This window comes from Castanea sativa, chromosome 6 (assembly GCF_040712315.1).
Source record: "Castanea sativa cultivar Marrone di Chiusa Pesio chromosome 6, ASM4071231v1".
Lineage (NCBI taxonomy): Eukaryota > Viridiplantae > Streptophyta > Magnoliopsida > Fagales > Fagaceae > Castanea > Castanea sativa.
This window is the reverse complement of record NC_134018.1, coordinates 3,284,404-3,304,212: the sequence shown is the minus strand read 5'-3', so window position 1 is coordinate 3,304,212 and position 19,809 is coordinate 3,284,404. Positions and strand designations below refer to the sequence as shown.

General features: G+C 31.1%; 1 protein-coding gene across 2 annotated transcripts; it reads right to left on the bottom strand.

Moving 5' to 3' along the window:
• Positions 1 to 610: 610 nt before the first annotated feature.
• Positions 611 to 12,125, bottom strand: LOC142640623 (disease resistance protein RPM1-like). Of its 2 annotated transcripts, none has more exons than XM_075814801.1 (5): positions 12,046 to 12,125; positions 4,474 to 4,569; positions 1,487 to 4,369; positions 1,034 to 1,099; positions 611 to 932 (listed from the first exon to the last, which is right to left on the bottom strand). In XM_075814801.1, exon 3 carries the CDS (start codon positions 4,346 to 4,348, stop codon positions 1,532 to 1,534), a length of 2,817 nt encoding a protein of 938 aa, XP_075670916.1. In that variant the 5' UTR covers positions 4,349 to 4,369; positions 4,474 to 4,569; positions 12,046 to 12,125; the 3' UTR covers positions 611 to 932; positions 1,034 to 1,099; positions 1,487 to 1,531. The 2 variants fall into 2 exon arrangements, with proteins under 2 accessions (XP_075670916.1, XP_075670915.1); XM_075814800.1 differs by having other exon boundaries at positions 1,034 to 1,081.
• Between the last annotated feature and the right edge of the window lie 7,684 nt (positions 12,126 to 19,809).

Here is a 19,809-nt window from a genome sequence, read left to right as displayed (position 1 = left end):
GAAACAAGATAACAGTGTCAATACAAGAGGTTTTGTTCAGAAAATTTTGGAACAACAAAGTCTTTTAGGGGAAATATAGTCTAAACTCCAAGTTAGGATTCCTACCAAAAATCAGGACTTAAGATGTCAAAATCTTTTGTGGGAGACACTCATCAGTAACTAAATTCTCAATGTTTAATACTAATTGAACCTTTTTCAATTTTGTTGTTTAGAAGTGGACTTCATTTTTATCAATATGAATGAATGTGCATATGGTAAAAAAATATCTAGTTTTTTTTTCCTCAGATGAATTAGTAAAATTTCTTGAAACAAGAAAAACCATACAAGAAGTTCAAAAAGAAGCAACAAAAGCTGAATTTATATATCAAATTAATAACACCTAACATACGTCAAAACAAAATCTGCAACAAACTAGGCAACAACACTACAGCAGCACAGAAAATTACTCAAAGCCAAAATGGTAGCACCACACCATACACAATATCTTAGTCTTTGGAAATAGTTGAGGACACTCCATAATCAGAACAAGAAGCCTGTTTGATACAGTTTCTATTTATTTATTTTCGATGAATAAAGAAAGAAAACATATACATCTAGTTACTCTTTCACAAATTATAAGCAAATGTCAATATAAAGAATTTTTAGCTATTATATCAAAGCCATTACATGCGGTCATACCAATGAAACACTTAAACCATTCTAAAGACAACAAATACAATTCAACTAAAACATCACTCTTTTGCGTAGCATAAGTTTGATACAGAAAAGATTACAAATTGTAACAATCTTGATACAGAAACAATAACACATTACAACAAATAATGACAAAGGCAACAATGAACTACTTATGTTTTGGCTGGTTGAGAAAGGAGCAATATCTTGTTTGATCTGGCTCATGAAAATCCTTGAAACATTGGCATTTGAAGCTAAGCCTACAGTATTAACAAGAGCAATATAAATAAAAAGTTAAATGTAATAAAATGCAAAAAAGAAAAAGGTCTATAATATGTGAAAGGAGGAAATTCAGGCTTACCAACTATAATTCATAAGCAAGTAAAACTTAAGCACTCAATCAGCTTTCCTGTCCACAATAAACAAACTTGGTAATGTGAATACTAACATTAGTAAAAGAGTTGTCTACAAATTAGAATTTGAACAATGCTTGTTGTCCAATTATTGCTTCATGCTATTCACGGTGATATCTATAAAATTCTTGATTAGTTTCAAGCTAATTGTCATAATAGAAGCAATTTATTTGTTAGAAGCAGTAGTATAAGAAAAAGGAAAAAACAAGGAAGGGGAACCATTAAATTTTCAATATGTTTCCAACCAGAAACAATGTTTATGATCATTTTCTGGGTTGAAGCTGGTTAACAAAATGGAGTAGTGGCTTACAAAATGGTGCTTGTAATTGTTTGTGTGAAAGACTTTGGTAATTTACAGTAAATTTAATAGTCTAATAATGAATAAGTGGGAGGGCACATACTTGTAATTTTCTGAAAGTGGTGTGGGCACTTCGGTCCTCCACGAATCAACTTCTTAGACGCTTTAACAATTCTGAATCACCAAGCTTGTAGCCTTTGTAGTTTTCTCCACGAGTCCTATACCCAAAATTGACAGAGGGAATATGCTTGACTTTCCCAAAATCAGGGCCTTCATCTGGTTGTAGACTAAGAACGAATTCGGTCGGCATTTCTGTAAAATACAGTTTTTTGAGGCATTTCAAATGGTGGATGCCAGAGGGCACCTCCTTCAACTGTGGGCAATCTGAAATTCCAAGAAATTCAAGAAAAGGCAGGGCACCTTCATCTATTATCATCCTATTTAATCCTCCCAAATTTTCAAACCTTAGCTCCTTGAGTTTCTGGAAGCTTCTTCCCTCAATATGTAATTGCTCACCTCCGTATACATCGTAAAGCCAAAGACTCATCAAATTAGGCACAGCTTGAAGGACCTTTAATGGATCTTCCATTAATTTTGACCAGTATAAAGTAATTTTAACTATACTCTTGAGTTTGGGAATCCATTCTGGCAACTTTTCTAGTCGCCCATATAGGCAAAGAGTTTGTAGGAGGAGAGGAGGAGAAGGCAGCGATTGCAAATTAAGAACTTCTTCCTCACTTGTTGCTCTAATTCCCAATGACCGAAGGTGGCTCATTTTCTGTATTGCAGTGCACAAATCCATCCCATTCTCTCTCTTCAATTTAGATATCGTCAACTTCCTCAACTGTGCCAAACTTCCCAATTCTGTTATAAGTGTAGCGCTTGTGGCTTCAATATTAAAAAGCTTCTGTAAGGACTCTAAATGCCTAATTCCCTTCGGTATCTTTATTCCACGTCGACTATCTATATTATATTTAGTATCTCCGTTATAATTGTAGGCCACAAGATATCGTAGCTTACGAAGCCCACTAATCTCCACTGGAAGTTCAGACACAAGGGAACGTTTCAAATCCAACGTCTCTAGGTTGTGCAATTTACCTATGGACTTTGGAAGGATTTGCACTTTTGTATCTCTTAGGCTTAAATATCTTAGATGAAATAGGTTTCCCACTTCTTTAGGAATGTAATCTATAGGAGCACCTTCACAATCCATTATTTTCATTAACTTGAAGTTTGCAAAACAAGTAGAGAGAAAAGAATTAGGCACCTCATCTACCCCCAAAATGAGAATAGAACGAGTCTGAGAAGTAGTAATATTCTGCAAACGAGTGTTCACATTGTTCTGAATTGAGAGGCGTCGAGATGATCTCTCAAAATTTGAGTATTTCGACATTGACATCAGATCAAAACTCAATTCCTCTGACCTTGAAAGAATTACCTCGTGCATCATATCATGAACTCGACACTTTCTAATTTTCCCAATAAAATCTTCCTCATCCACTTGAACCAAGCTTCTATGAATAAGCTGGTTCAAGTAGTCTTGTGCAACATCTTCCAATGTCATCCCTCCCTTTTCTCTTACAAAACCTTCAGCTATCCATAGCCGAGTTAGTCTTGCACAATCAATAGCACAATCCTCTGGAAACATTCCAAAATATAGAAAACATGCTTTGAGGTTATAAGGAAGATCATGATAACTGAATGATAGAATTCTTTTGAGACTTCTAAGATTGGAATTAATTTCAAACTCTGAGCTAAGACTATCAAAAACTTTGTGCCACTCAGAGACTACCTTGGTTTTGGTTGAAAAAAGGCCACCTATAGCTACAATTGCTAATGGTAACCCTCCGCATCTCTCAACTATGTCATGAGAAAACTCAGCAAAATCAGGAGGACATTGCCCCCCTTCACGTTGGAAGGCCTTCTTGCAAAAGAGCTCCAAGGAATCTTTAAATGGTAGAGATGGTAGCTTGTACACATAATAATCTAGAGATTCATTGTTGGAAGGTGCAACATCCTCATTTCGGGTTGTGATTATTATTCTATTGCCTTTGACATTATCTGGGAAAGCACATTTTATATAATCCCAAAATCCTGTATCCCATATATCATCAAAAATTACTAGATACTTTTGTTCATATAAATAGGTCTTCAATTCTTCAAATAGTGATGGCATTTTCATTATGTCAATTTCCCTAGGAGCAAAGTCCCTCCTTGCCTTGTAGAATTGCCTGATCATATCTCTTAATAGCTCATCCATCTTGTATGATTGAGACACAGTGATCCAAGCACGACAATCAAAGTGTGATACCACCTTGTTATTTTCGTATACTTTCTTGACAAGAGTGGTCTTCCCAAGGCCACCAATGCCGACCACTGAAAACACCATGCGATTAGATGGTCCTTCTATCAGCCAGTTTATCAATTTATCTCTATGAGACGCAATGCCCACAAGCTCAGCTTCCTCAATGAAAAGGGATGTCATTCGAGGATCATTCCATGTGTCATTTGTAGCATCATTTCTAGATGTGCTTTGCTCTATGGCATTAAAGCCATATCTTTCACCACTTTTTTTGATGTCTTTGAGTTTCTTCTTGATACCTTGAATCTCAGAAGCTATCACATGTCGAGCTTTTAGGTTTGTGGTAATGTGAAAAATCTTCTGGAGGAAATAAAATTGTTGTCTTCGCCTGAGACCTTGTTTTGCAAAATGAAGTAGGTATTTATCAATGACATCTTCTATGTGATAAGCTTCTTCCCTCACCTGTTTTACCCATGTCTTTGCTACATTGCTCTTGTCATCCTTCTCGGCCTTTATATCTGCATCCTTGAGAAAAGACTGAATCAATTCCATTTCACGTCTAATGCTTGTAACTTCTTCATGGACACCCTTAAGCAAATTCGCTTCTTCGATTAACAACCGAATCAAATTTTGTACAACTAGGCTTACTGCACTTTCTGCCATTTTCCCTTCTTTCTTGAATCACTGCCCATAGTTATATAAACCAATAAGTTACCAATGTTACAGAAATAAAATCATATTCAACAGTAAATGGGGGAAAATTGGCTTTGTTTCACAATTAATGTTACCTTGTGAGCAGGAAGGTCAAGGTCCTTGCTCTCAATAACTGTCCAAATTTGGTGCTCACTAAAAGAAAAACCTCGTGCAAGACCACAGCTGCTGCGCTGCAATAGAATCAAAGAATTGTAGCCTCAAGCTAGCAACCTACTTTGATAACAATAAGTCAATACGAAACACAAACACTACACACGAAAATATATGTCAAATGATTGTAGTAAGCTAAACGGTCCAGCTCTTCGTATGCTTTGAACTGAAACCCAAATTCTTTGTAATGGGCAAAGAAATGTATATCATTATAAACAGTGGTACTTTCAAGAAATCTCTTCTTCCTCAAATTAATTTAGATTTTTTTTTTTTTTTTTTGCTTATTCATATTAAACTAGATGTTAATTAGTGGGATTGGAATGAACCTAGTGCTTGGAGCGTTGTAATCTTTTTCTTTTTTTGTGGCTAAGTTAAGGGTAATTGCCCCCTAAATGTTTCTAGCCATACAAGTTTTGGTCACGTTGGTTGTGCTTGTAAATTATAAGGTTTAAAGGCAAATATATTATAGAGTCATAGACTATGACTTACCTTATTTTCTTTTACAATAGTGGTAAAATTAGTCATTAATTAGTATGATGTATGAGAGAATATATATATATATATATATATATATATATATATATATATATATATATATATATATATATATATGAAACTTTTAAATCAGTATGAAAAAAAGTCAAATCAAAGAATTTATAAATTAAAAAAACATTAATTTGTTTAAACAAGAGTAAAATTTAATCAGAATTTGTGTGGTGTTGGGTTTTTTTTTTTTATTACTTTTTTGGTTAAAACTGTGATTTTTTATTAGTTTTAACCAAAAAAAGTAATAAAAAAAACCCAACACTACACAAATTCTGATTAAATTTTACTCTTGTTTAAACAAATTAATGTTTTTTTTTATATATAAATTCTTTGATTTGAATTTTTTTCATACTGATTTAAAAGTTTCATATATATATATATATATACACACACATATATATCTGCGTGTGTGTATAAGAAAAAACAAACTTTGTTATTAAAAAAATCTTCATAGGTTATAAAAATAATATAAACTAAATAATAAAACTTCTTTTAAATTTATATAATTTCTTGGTAGTATAATGTTTATAGGAGCAATATTTTTTTTAACTTTTTGAAATTTCTAAAATAGATTTTATTTTTGTTAGTTATTTCAAAAACTTATAGAGTGCCCCATTATATAAGGAGGAAAAATGTGTATATATATATATATATATAGTGTCCACTTGGCACAAACACAAACCTATAGAATAGAATTATAATTATATAGTATATGATATCTTTTTTAGGGGAAACTTCAACAGTTTTATTAAAAATGAACTAAATCAGTATGATAAACATCTTCAACATTGGAGGAACATACTCCATCAAGACCATGAAATTTATTATGAATGTTTAGGTGATAATAATTAAATGTTTGATTAGTATATAATTTCAAGACCGTGTCATTAGTTTTACATGGAATGACTCTTTGTGGTATACAAATTTTAGTCATAGCTTAAACAAATTCTATTACTTTCATTAGCAATGACTTATCATGGACAATAAAAAGTTAATTTTTTGGATTTTTAAAAATATTTGGTAATAAGGTTAATAATAATTTTAATGTCTTGTCTTATAATGAGTCAAATTGCAAAATTATATTTTATTATTTATAGCACTTGCATTAAGCCAAATAGAATTGTGTGAATAAATTTGTACTTTCTACTAACTATATAAAAAGTGTTTATATATAGCTATTTCTACAGTTACTTTGGTATAGTCAATTTTAGTCTCTTTGTGAGCAAAACAGTGTGTGTAGTTACGAAAAGCTAAAAGTAATTTCACCGTAAGACCAAAACAAAACTTGATAGTTAATGCTGGCCTGGGCCTCTTTTCATTTTTTCCTTTTTCCATTTTCCTTTTTTAACATCTACATGTAGTTTTGTAAATCATGTTTTGAGCTTATTTTCTTTTTTTATTTTTTAAAATATTTATACGTGGTAATATAGTGTTTTTGTTACCCATACAACAAATTGTCATAATATTTTCATAATTAATGAGTTGTCAATTTCTTATAAGACAAAATAAAATAATAAACTATCAAACCGAAACCAACCACAATAGAAAATAAATTTTTTTTTTTTTTTGTAAAAGTGTTATAACATTTTTGGTGTTATCATAATATTTTTACAATTTATAAGGTACCAGTTGCATATAAATAAATAAATATTTAAACATCTTATTATTAATATATACTCTTTTGCTCCATAAACATCAAACGATAATGATAGATATTTGAGATGATTAAAAAAAAGGAAACCATGTGAATACCATCTACATATAATCAGTGCCCAGTAGTTATCTATCCAAATCAAATCTTTAAGATCTCTAATAATTCTTGTACAATCTTTTGGTACACTAACATCAATTAATAATGTTGCGTCCTAATTGGAGGCGACCATAGCCACCATGGTAGTATTCTATTGGCTGGGTTAAATGAACCATAACTACCATAGGCCCACCAGGGCAGGGGGTCAATGAACAATCAGTCCCTGGGTTAAATGAGAGTGGTCTGATAGTAAATTAACATATGCCAAGTGCCAACAACTATAGAACGCCAACAAACCCCATGGCCCAAGCCCCTGGCTCAATCCTCAATGTCCATTAGTGATCTCCTGGGTTGAGATAACAACTATGGTAATACCCAAGTAAGGAAGTCACATGTTGCTCTCTTTTACCATTTTTTTTATTCATAAATAAAATAAACCTAGAGTATGCCAACAATAAATCCATATAAGGTCTGGACAAAATTGGGCTCAAGATGGGACATTTTACTCTCACTCCATAGCCCAACCCAACTTGAAATTCAGCCCACTCACTAGGTCCAGGGCCCAATTAAATAAAATAAAACCGACCTTCCAACTTCCATTCATTTCGTAGTTCTATGTATGGGTTTCAAAAGCAGCATTATCAAAATGTTTTGAATTTGAAAATTTTGTTCTTTGTGCTCGAAGATTTTCATCTTTATTCATTGTTTATGTTTTGTTATTTTTCTAGTAAGTAATGTATCAGGGTGTTTTGTAATGAAAAAGTAAAGCTGTATGTATGACTCTGAATTTGTTGTTTAATTATGTGACTGGTTTTTATTTTTGGGTCTGAAATTTTTTTGTTATCTGATAATTATCTCAAAAAACTGCAAGGGGTTTCTCATATTATAGCATTGAAATAAAAAAGACAACCTTTTCCATTGATATGTTCTAAGTGATATTTTGGAAACACAAAGATATAGGTGTTACGTTTGGTAAAGCACTTGGCAGTTCGAACATTGGAAAATTCATACCAACTTACAGCTCTCATGACACCTTCAGGAGTTTAATTTTATTGCTTGCTGTGCTTTTCACATAAATACATGTTTTTTTTTTTTTTTTGAATATGGAATATGCAAGAGTTGAGAGCTTTCAGAGTGTTTGACTATTGCAAAGCAATGGTTATTCTTGGGTTAGAACTCATTGGCAATGTTGAAGACCCTTGGCTAGGTGGTTTTCACTTTAGGGACTTGAGAACCTTTATGAACAACTCTTCTGCAACAAAAGCAGTTTACTTTGTTTTAAGATGATTAGTTCTCAACAAGAAAATGGGTATTCTTCTTAATCTGAGGTTTTATTGTAACATTAGCTTTGAAGTACACACCTTTACAATTTAGTCCAAAGGTTGATGAGATTAGTCATGTGTAAGGGTGCAGGACAAAAACTGTTCCTATTTATATATATTACTCTTGCTACTGTATGACATTTGCTTCCCTCTTTTTTTTTTTTTTGGGAATTCTTTTAATTCTATTATATATGAATTTTATAATAATATTTATATTTTTTTCATATCACAAGCAATGGTAGGGAATGTAATTTTCTTTTGTCTATTTATTTTGAAATATAAGTCTACTTTTTTGGATAATCTGATTCCATATGCAAATCTACATGATACCTAATTTAAGATTTATCATAATGTCTTTTATGTTTCTTTTTCCCATTGCTAATTTCATCAATATTGTAACTCTTAATATACTCGATAAATTTTTTTTGTTTTTTTTTTGTCATTTCTTAAATTTTATTTTGGTTTTTTGTCAGGAAATGATTTTTATTGCTTGCTGTACTTTCTACACAACTACATGGATTTTTTTTTTTTTAGTTGAATATGGAATGTGCAAAAGTTGAGAATTTTTAATGTTTGACTATTGGAAGGCAATGGTTTTATGACAATTGAGTAATTATTTTTTAAATTTCTTCCCTCTCTTTGATTGGTAAATTTACACGCGCACCATTGGGTTAGAACTTAGAACTCATTCGCAGTGCTTTTCTTCTTTCGATTAGGAATGAAGACCCTTGGCTAGGTGCTTTTAACTTTATGGACTTGAGAACTTCCATGAACAACTCTTTTGCTACAAGAGCAATGAAACGCTGTAGTTCTATATTATTCACTCTGTTCTAAGATGATTAAATGGGTATCCTTCTTAACTTGAATTTTTATTGTTACATTATCTTTGAAATACACCTTTACGGTGCGATTAGTACTGTATAAGGGCACAGGACAAAAACCTAGGATGATATAATTAACAAATGGCTAGGAAATACTAGTTAGATTTTTCTTAGATAGAAGGTCACTTAAGATTGCGGAAGCCAGACCGCTAAGGCTTGGTGGCCAATTTTTTACTATTAATAAAAGAAGACACATATTGCATTCTAGCAAAACGCAGTCTGCTTCAGATACATGTCATTTGGCTTTGGTAAGTTCTCTTTCATATCTCCAATTATGTGTCATCCGTGTCTTTTGTGTCTCATACTGTGGTAGATTAGTATCAAGTGTGTGTTCAACGTAAAATCTACAAATTGGGCGATAAATTTAGCAATTTGACACTACAAAAAACTATTTTATCTATTTTACTACTTTACTTTACAAAACACCCAACATCAATGATTTTATTTTAACTTTCAACACAATAAAATAATATAAACAATATAATAAAATAATATATTTACTACAATAAACAACAACCACCACCACTAACACAATAAAATACCCTCTCAAAAAAAAAAAAAAAAACACAATAAAATAAAATACTCCCTCAAATTATTTGGCTTTCCCTCCACCATTGTAGCATGTTTTTTAGTATTGGTAGATCTAAAAATAGCAATATGACTTTTTAGCACCACCAATATTAATGCTCTTAGAATGTGAAAATAGTTACCTTTAGATCATGATTTGGCATTTTCTAACATGCATCAGTGATACTTTGAGATTTTGCATGAAGATATTACAGCCCTTTTGAGGTGAACCAAAGTTTCAAAGCTTCTAGGGATTATTATTTGTTTGAATTTTTCAATTTTAGTCTCACTTAAGAGTTTTCTTAGAATCAATTACTAACCCGCTGGTTTGGAAATTTTTTGAACACAATCTCTTTGATGCTTTCAACGGTAGAGCTTATCTGGGACTTTAGGATTATGCTACTAGCATCTTCTTTTTGCAATCAGGTTATGTTATACATGATATGTTTTTATATATCTATATATCTATATATATATATATATATATATATATGTATGTATGTATGTATGTATATTGATAAGTAGTTTACCAAGAGATTAAAATTAAGCCCTTGAACAAACTGTTTGTATATGAAAAATAATTGGCCTATAAAAGAGTACAAATAAGATAACAACTTGGAGTAAGTTAATTGTTGAACTTTCAAGAAACTTACTTAAATATAAATTATAATAAATAGGTATATAACTATTATAATCAATCTAATTAATTAAAAAATGTAACACTAATATGAATTACAAATTCAATTGGTATAAAGATATAAGTTTTTCTCATCTAAAATTAAAAAATAATTTTAAAAATCATGGAAAAAAATTCTAGACTTAATTGAGCTCAAGCTTTCTTAAACAAAAAGGGGGAAAAAAGGACTCAACCCAACTTGAAACTCAGTCTTTACAAGGTCAATATCACAATAAGATAAAAGTATTAAAAATATATATATCATCCTCTCATTCCCAGTTTGGTTGATGAGAAAAACGAACCCAAAAATTTGTTTCTTACATTTTTCTCATCCTTTTCAAGTATTTCAGTTTGTTTTTTTTGTTAAGGTGAGTCTTAAGTTCCAACCAATTCCAGGTTCTTAGGGCTCTCTGTACACAGAGCCACGGCCGAAGCCAACCAAAGCAATGCTTTTAAAGAAGGTAAATTTATCTATTTTGTTAAATGCTTTATGGGGTTATTATGTTAATTCCATGAAGGTTTTTTTATAAATATTTTCTTCGATCTCTCTCTATCACTGTGTACTAGGTTTCTGGGTTTTTGAGGTGCCTCACTTAAGGGTCAAGGGTAGAAAGTAATAACTATTTCAATGATAATATTGAGAACATAACAATTTAATTATTAATGTAACGTGTCATGTCAATTGTCATGTACACATCTATGGAATCTTGCCAAAAAAGATTATTAGGACTTTAGAGAAAGCTTGCCAAAATTATTATAATTACAATTTAATTACAGGCGTATTTCAACCATTTCTTTTTTGTCATGCCAAAGCACTAGTAAAGGGGGCATTAAAGTATCCTGGGAAAACGTTTACCTTCCAAGGGATAAGGATTCCAACCTGCTGAAAGGCAAGTGTCTATGGACTGTTAAAGTCCCAATGGTGTGCACCTCAAATTAAGGGATCTGGCTATGATCTTCATTAAATTTGAAGTATGGGATGGGAAGACCATATTCATATGGCATGACAATTGGCATCCTATTGGTACGCTTTTCATTAGAATTTGGATATAGAGTGATTTATGATGCAGTCAGCAAGCCTGAAGCAAAGTAGTCTGTTTTGAGGGATAAAGTTTGGGTTTGGAAGCTTGCCACATCAATTTTTATGGTAAGATTTTGTAAGAGTGTGACACTGTGGAAAAGCTTGGAATAGAATTTGCCATTCACAAAGTTTGGCGAACAAATTCCATTAATGTTGTCAACCATTTCTAAAAATCCCTGTACTTCATGTTCATAATCCCTGTACCAGGAATATACATTTTATATATTTAACTATTAAAATTGTTAGATTAATTGAATAAATTCATATTCTCCTAATAATTTAAGTTTTTGAGACAATCAATAAAAAAAAAAATTAAAATAGCTTAATGGGAGAAAGTTAGAATTATAATTATTTGAACTATCTAACCTTGCCCATTAAAGTGATTCTATCCTAAGGTACCCACTAAATTGAGTATGGAAGAATTTCGAATGTTACAATTAATGATGCAATAAGCCAAAAGATGCAAAAGAAGAAATATCTATTGTCACGGTGTTTTTGATCATTTTTAAATCAGATTATTATAAGAAATTTTGCAATTTCAGCTCAAGTTCTTTACTAACAATTCAAGAAAAATAGTAATGAAATGGGCTCGATTACCATGCTAAGAACAAATAAAATAGAATAAGCATTTCAAGGTAGTCCCAATAAAAAAGCATCAGAAATATGTAAGTACCTGCTCTTTAAATTGCAGTTCTGCTCTTTAAATGGCACTTATGTTTCTCCTTAAGTAGACAAAGCAGCAATTTCAACCTGACCATAAATGAATGATAGTTATTCCCCACATAAAGTACATCCATGTCTAAAGCTAATCTTGCAAAAGAGGATGACATCTTACATTACAAAAGTCACTTAAAATAGAATTTTCTTGTATGCTCAGGCCTTAGAAATAGAGTCCCAAAGACTTAGTTTGCTTTGCAAGAGATCACATCTATGGCTAAGGATGTTTGAGGGAGAAAAGGAAAAAAATATAAAGGCCAGATTGTGCCATTGCTTTAGGGTAAAGGAATGGCAATTGGTGTTGAATATGAAACTGGTATTGCTAAGATTGGTAATCAAGTTAAAGCCATAATGTCATTACAACTACGAAATTTTTGAGGTGGTTCTTAAATTTGCTAACAGAAAGTTTATGTTAGCAAAATTTATAATAGAAGGGTCCGATCAAATTTGAATTGCACGTGGTCATGTAATTAAATTATTGGTCGGAGGTAAATCTTAGGAGTTTTCTTCCTTTGGTAAGGCCATTGGTTTTTTAACTTGGTAAACAAACTATATCTATTAACATTATTCATTTTTTTTTATAGGTTTGGATAATGGGTGTCTTTAAGATATTAGTTAATATGTTATTTTAGAAAAATTTTGATACTACTTTAATGAAAAAGATAAAAAGCACCTTGAAAGAAGATCATGTCACATGCCCACTTGCCAACTTGCAAGAGTGGGTACATGTTATACATTTTTTTTCTTCTAACAAACGTAATGTGTCTTAATAATTATTTTCATTGAATTATATTTTTAGGTTATCATTTTGATTAATGTGTATTAATTAATATTTTATTGCCTTTTCCTCGACAAAAAATTTATTATTACCTAAAAATGTTAGTATTTTATTGAATCTCTTCATGAGTGAAGGAGAACAAGAAGCACTTGGTGCTTGTTGCTAGCAAAAAGTTTATGTTAGCAAAATTTATAATAGAAGAGTTCAATCAAATTTGAATTGCATGTGGTCATGTAATTAAATTATTGGTCAAAGGTAAATCCTATGAGCTTTCTTCCTTTGACCAGGCCATTGGTTTTTTAATTACTTAGTAAACAAATTATATTTATTAACTTTTTTCATTTGTTTATAGGTTTGGTTAATGGGTACTTTTAAGACAGTAGTTAATATGCTATTTTAGAAAAGTTTTAATACTACTTTTATATAAATATATATATATATATATATATATAAATTGTTAAAAAAATCAATTACCTTTTTTTTTTCTTATAAATTTTTTTAAAAAAATATGTCATAAATCATTACCCTTACAAAGTCATTTAGAAACTTTTTTTTTCCTTTGTTTATTATAGCTTGATTTTTTTTTTTAGGAAGTATTATAGCTTGAATTGAAATCATATTTTTTCAACAATGTCCGCTAAAATTTTCTTAAAAAAAAAAAAATTACCGTGGAACACATTCACATTATGGGCACCTTGAAAGGAGAGCATGCAACATGCCCACTTGCCAAGTTGCAATAGTTGGTACATGTTATACATTTTTCTGACAAACATAACGTGCCTGAATAGTTATTTAATTGAATTATATTTTTAGGTTATCATCTTGATTAATGTGTATTAATTAGTATTTTATTGCCTTTTCCTCAAAAAAAAAATATTGTATTACCTAAAAAAGTTAGTATTTTATTGAGGGTCATGTTAACAAATGCCTTTAGGGCATTAGTTAAGAATTCATTTTAGGAAAGTTTTAACATCACTTTTATGAAAAATGAAAAAAGCTGTCAAAACATTAATTACATTTTTTTTTTCTTTTCCAATAAGAACTTTCTTTAAATGGATTATTAATGAATGCCCTAAGAACATTCGTTAGCATTTCCCTTTTATTAAATCTCTTTAAGAGTGAAGAAGATCAACAAGCACTTAAGGTAGTGCTTCTAAAATACTCCATTTGTCCTACTTTGTTTGTCCTGATTGAAAAGTCAAACTTTTTAAGGGAATATCATTTATTGTCTTGTCTGCCTTATAAAAATGTATAAATTTACAAAACTGCCCTTAAATGAATTTATCAGCTTTTTTTTTTAAAAAAAAAAGAGTTATTCTTAATGAGGCAACTAAAAAGGTGCCCTAATTAGATTGATTTTAAAAAAAAATATTTGTTAGTTTTCTTTTCAAATAGTTTTGAAAATAAAGTAAGGTATAATAGGAATATTAGTAAATTAATTAATTTTATTTTTAGAAACAAGACAACATTTTGGAACATCCCAAAATGGAATAGAGGACAAACAAACTGGAACGGAGGGAGTATGGTACGAGACAAAAGACTGTTCTTTCCTATTGGGAGAGGGAGCCAAGGATTAGGATTGAGGATTCTCAAAGGAAAATTTTAAATTCATCATTTTGATAAATTAGCGCACGTTGCACAAGCATCTATGTAGTAGTTTGTCAAATAGTTGTATTTTCAAAATCACTACAAAGACTCAGAATTAGCTCAAGAAAAGGGAAGTTACTTTCTTGTTGATACATAGCTTAACTCACCTTCGATTGATCGAGTTGTGTCTTGACAAATTTTCAATAGAGTCTTGATTGATTAAGTTTCAAGAGTTAAATCTTTAATCAAGCCCATTAAGTTGACTCAGAACTTGAAATTCTAACCCTACTTGCAAAAGTATATAAGGGATCATTATAGTTTATTGAAAACAAAAATACCACTCATGCATCTAGGGTTTCTTCACCTACTTTCTCAATTCACCATCATCTTGAAGACACTAAGGGTTTGAGTAGTTGGGGAGATTTTGGGGATGATGGAAAATGAGAGAGAGAATAATAGAGAGAAAATGATTTTTGTGGGTGTTTGATTAGTGAGAAGAGAGAAGTGTAAATTGGTAGGGTTTGGGTGTTTTCTCCTCAGACCCACCAAAGTGTTATCTTCCCAATTTGGAGAGAAAATAGGGGAATGGGGGGAGAAACATAACTGTAGTCAAATGACAGAATTACCACTCCTTCGCATGTGCCAATTGTTTTTTTTTTCTTTCTCCTGGGCATGATATAACTCTGAACTCTCTCAAATTTTTATTTTTATTTTTTTGTATTTTTGTGTTGGTCAATATAGTAGGGCGTTTTGTTGTTCTTTCTTGAGTTTAACTAGATGTGATTTTTTTTTTACTTTTTTTTTTTTTCTGGGCATGAATTTTCTTTTTTAATAAAATTGGGTGATTTTTTTTTTCACGGTTGGTTGTTTGCTTTTTTTTTTTTTTCTTAATTGGCCATCATTTTGTAATAAGGGTATATAAGTAAATTTATACAAAGTCATTTTTCTATCTTCCCATTTTTTCTCTCAACCACACAAAAAAGTTTTTCATCCATCCACATTCCCACCACCCAACTAAACACAAATGAGGAAAATTAAAATATTTTCTATCCTCCCACTTTTTCATCCCTTTCCCATTTTTCATTCTCCAAATTTTCCATCTCTCCAACCAAATGAACCGTAGAAGTGAATATGGGAATTGATATTTCTAAAGATTGGTGATCAAGTTGAAGCAATAATACTGACACATCTATGAAATTTTTGAGGCAGGCTTTAAAGTCACTAGAAGAAAAGTTTGTGTTGGTGAAATTCAAAATAAAAGGGTCCAATCGAGTTGGAATTGCATGTGGTCACATAATTAAGTCACAACTATAGTCCAAAAATATATGGTTGCCCATTAAGTTGACTTATGACTCTGAATTTAAACCCTAATTGTAAAAGTATATAAGGGATCATTATAGTGGATTGAAAACAAAAAGAGAGTTTCTAAAAAGAAAAAAAAGAAAAAAGGAAAACAAGAAGAGATACCCTCTTTCATGCATCTAGGGTTTCTATACCTACATTTTCAATTCACCATCATACAAAAGACACCAAAAAGGAATATGAAAATTGGTATTGCTAAAGACTAATGATCAAGTTGCAGCCATAATATCAGCACAACAGTGAAAATTTTGAGGAGATCCTTAAAGTTGCTAGTAGAAGGTTTATGTTGGTGAAATCCATAATACAAGAGTCCAACCAGGTTGAAATTCTGTGTCACGTAATTAATTCACTATTGGAGGTAGTAATAGATTTTAAGGTTGATTTCTATTGTGAGAACTTCAATTTATTAGTGGGATTTTGCCTTGCGGTTAGAGGTAAACTGTAGGAGTGTTTTTTTCCTTTGATTAAGCCATTGGCTTTTTACTTTGTAAACAAATTGCCTTATGTCTTTATTTTACTGCACTTTGTGATCGGTAATTAGTTTAGGACACTGTTTCTATCCAAACTAGTTTGTAGAGAAACTCTTCAAATTTCTCCTATATCTTTTTATTGAATTTGAATTTTGAAAATTTAATTATTGGAATGCATGTTCTTTATGTTCTTAACACACATGTCAAATTTCGTACAAATCTGATGTTATTTATTATTTGAACAATAAACTTATGTTTTATACATAATTTTAGATCACAAAAACTTGAAATTTAACCATTTGATTGCTAACATATTTATTGATCTTTTATCTTCTTGAAAGTTTGTAAGTTTGGAGAATAAAATAAGAACATATAATCTAGCAATTAAATTTTCAAAACTTCCATTGGTTTACTGTGGCACAATTAACCTTGAATTGAAATAATATTTATTGAACAATGTGTGCAAAAAATAAATTACAATTGGATGCCTAAATATTGTCGATACATGTTATACTTTCGAACCTTGATTAAGGTGTCTTAATGTTTTAATTGAATTATATTTTTAGTTTATCATCTTGATTAAGGTGTCTTAATTAGTATTTTTGTGCCTAAAAAATTATTATTGGTATTGGGAGAGGGAGTGTAGATTAGGATTGACTGATTGAGGACTCATATTTATTAAACAATGTGCACTTAAAAAAAATTACAGTGGGACGCATTCACATTCTCGGGACATGTTATACTTTCTAACATTAATTAAGGTGTCTTAATTATTTAATTGAATTATATTTTTAGGTTATTGTCGGGGTAGATTGGTTAAAACACACATTTGGGCTTTGGGTCTGACTTAGTGGTACTAGTCTGTTCGAGCAGAGCCTTTGAAGCCCACAAGCCAGCTCTTGCTAGAAGGGTTGGTGGGGTTGTTCGAGGAGAGGCATCTCTTCGGTTAGGTCAAGTTAAGATCATAGGATACGTCATGGTGTTCAGAGAGAGAATTCTGGAAGGTTTGTTGGGTAAAGATATGTTCCACACAGTTATAGAAAGAAAGAACGTATGAGAAATATTAAGGGAAAAGACTGCTACCACCGCATTAAAGACCCTGCACCTACCTCTCTAGCCACATTAATGGGAAAATGATCTCTGAACAGTAATTATCAGCCTTCCAGCTATTGTTTGAAGACTTCCAGAGGGTGGTGGATAGGACAAGTATCTAAAGGGGTGATTTGTGCTACACATGGAATATGAAGGGAAGAAGAAGAATGATATAAGAAGACAAAAAGGGCATTAGAAAGGGGGATCGCTGAACAAATAAAAGAGAAAGAGAGCAAGAAAGCACTGTACACCTCATCCTCAATTTTAGTCTATTGTTCAAAGAAAGAAAGGCAATACAAGTTATCCTCGGCTTATGTCTGATGATAATTTCTGTTATTTGTATCTATTGATTTTGAAGATAGTGGCAATCTAGTCTACTTACCTGTTTTCCAATATCCATAAAACCTAGGTTTCAATCACACACTCTACAAATTTTATTGTATAAGGCTTTTTGGGCCTGAGTCCATCTCGTGATTGGACCGGGTACAAATTGTGCACTTACAGTTATCATCTTGATTCCTTCTCAAAAAAAAAAAAAAGGTTATCATCTTGATTAAGGTGTCTTTTATAATATTTTAGTGCCTCAAAAATTACTATTGGTATTTGTAGAGGGAGCCTAGAATTTTTTTTTTTTTTTTGAGAGACAGTTTCAATAATTTCAAACTCATTATCTTGATAAATTATAGTCTACAAGTCTCCTTCTCGCATGTTGCACAAGCATCTATGTAGTATTCAATAATAATAATTTTTTTTTTTGAAGACTGTAAAGTTACATTGACCATGAGGAAAGCAAACTACGAAAAATAAAGGAAAGTGTTAACGGATGCTATAAGAGCAATACTTTATGACCTATTTTTAAAAACATTTTATGAGAAAATAAAAAAAAAATTAATATTTTTGACAGTTTTTTGAATTTCCAATAAAAGTGGTTCAAGATACACCCATTAACATGACTCAAAAATAAAATAAACAGTTAAACATTGTAAAAATAGATATACTTGATCAAGATACAAACTTCAAATGATTCTAAAAAAAAAAAAAAAACAAACATCAAACATTAAAAATAGAATATGATGGGACAAGCCTAGTGCGTTAGCAAATGCCTTTAAACAAAAGTGATAAGTTGCAGCTTTGAGTACGGGAATTAGCCTTTCCAAAAAGACTAAGGGATAAGATTATCTACCATGACTTTTTTCAAACCCAAGAAAATAAATTTTTGTGCATTAGGTACAACTTCATTTTAAGGAATCTAATAGAAAGGCAACAATCAATGCTAGTCAAATCAAATTCTGTTTTCAACTATTACTTCTGTCTTTTTTTTTGGGGGGGGGGGAGAATTACATTTTACCCCCTAAACACATTTTACCCCTTAAACTATACTTCCTTTTACATTTATCCCTATAAATTATCCGAATGCACACTTACTTCCCTAAACTATACTCTCTTTTACACTTACCCCCCTAAACTATGAAAATGCATACTTTACCCCCTTAAACTATATCATCTTTTACGTTGACTCCCATAAACTATACCCCTTTTACATTAACCCTCATAAACTATGAGAATACACACTTACTTCTCTAAGCAATTATACCTATAGGATGGGGTGCAAAGTGTTACATAGGTAATACTTTAGGATGGTAAGAGTGTATACTCATAGTTTGGGGGGCAAGTGTTACGAGGGCAATAATTTAGGGGGGATAAATGTGCATTCAAATAGTTTAGAGAAGTAAATGTAAAATAGGGTGTAATTTATAGGGGTGAAGTGTAATTTTTTTAATTGTATGCCAACTTCCAAATACTGACAAAGATTTTTTTATTTTTAATTCTATATTTTTCTCCCTTTGTTTTTTCCAAAACTTCATCAAAGTATGCATCTTGACAAAAAATATTGTGTAAAAAAACTACATTTAATACCACCGAGGGTGGTAGTATGGTCTGGTGGTTATTCTTTTCCAAGGATAGAGCCGGGACTTTTATTGAGAGGGGCCAAAGTCTAAACAGATTTTTATTTTTTGAATTCTTTTAATGATGATCCAAATTTGTAGCCATTTATTAGCAAAATATCAATTCAAAATAATTATTTTTTAATACATTACAATGCAATTATCTATCAATATGAAGCTAGACATCTTTTACATCTCGAAATCATAGATTATTAATTCCACAATAATTGTCGCAGCAATTTCCACTTCAATTTATAAAATCAAAGAGTGTGTTAAAAAAACATTTTCAATTAATGTACAAAATAAAAGTGTCCAATAAAATATCATCTTTTATTTTGTTGTGAAACCCAATTTTGATAATATTTATGGTTGAAAATACCCATTCGATAGTTATAGTGGAAATTGGACGATTAAGTATAAGTACATATGTACAATCACTTTATAACCAAATTGGTGGGGTACTAATTTTCTAATCCTTATTAGCC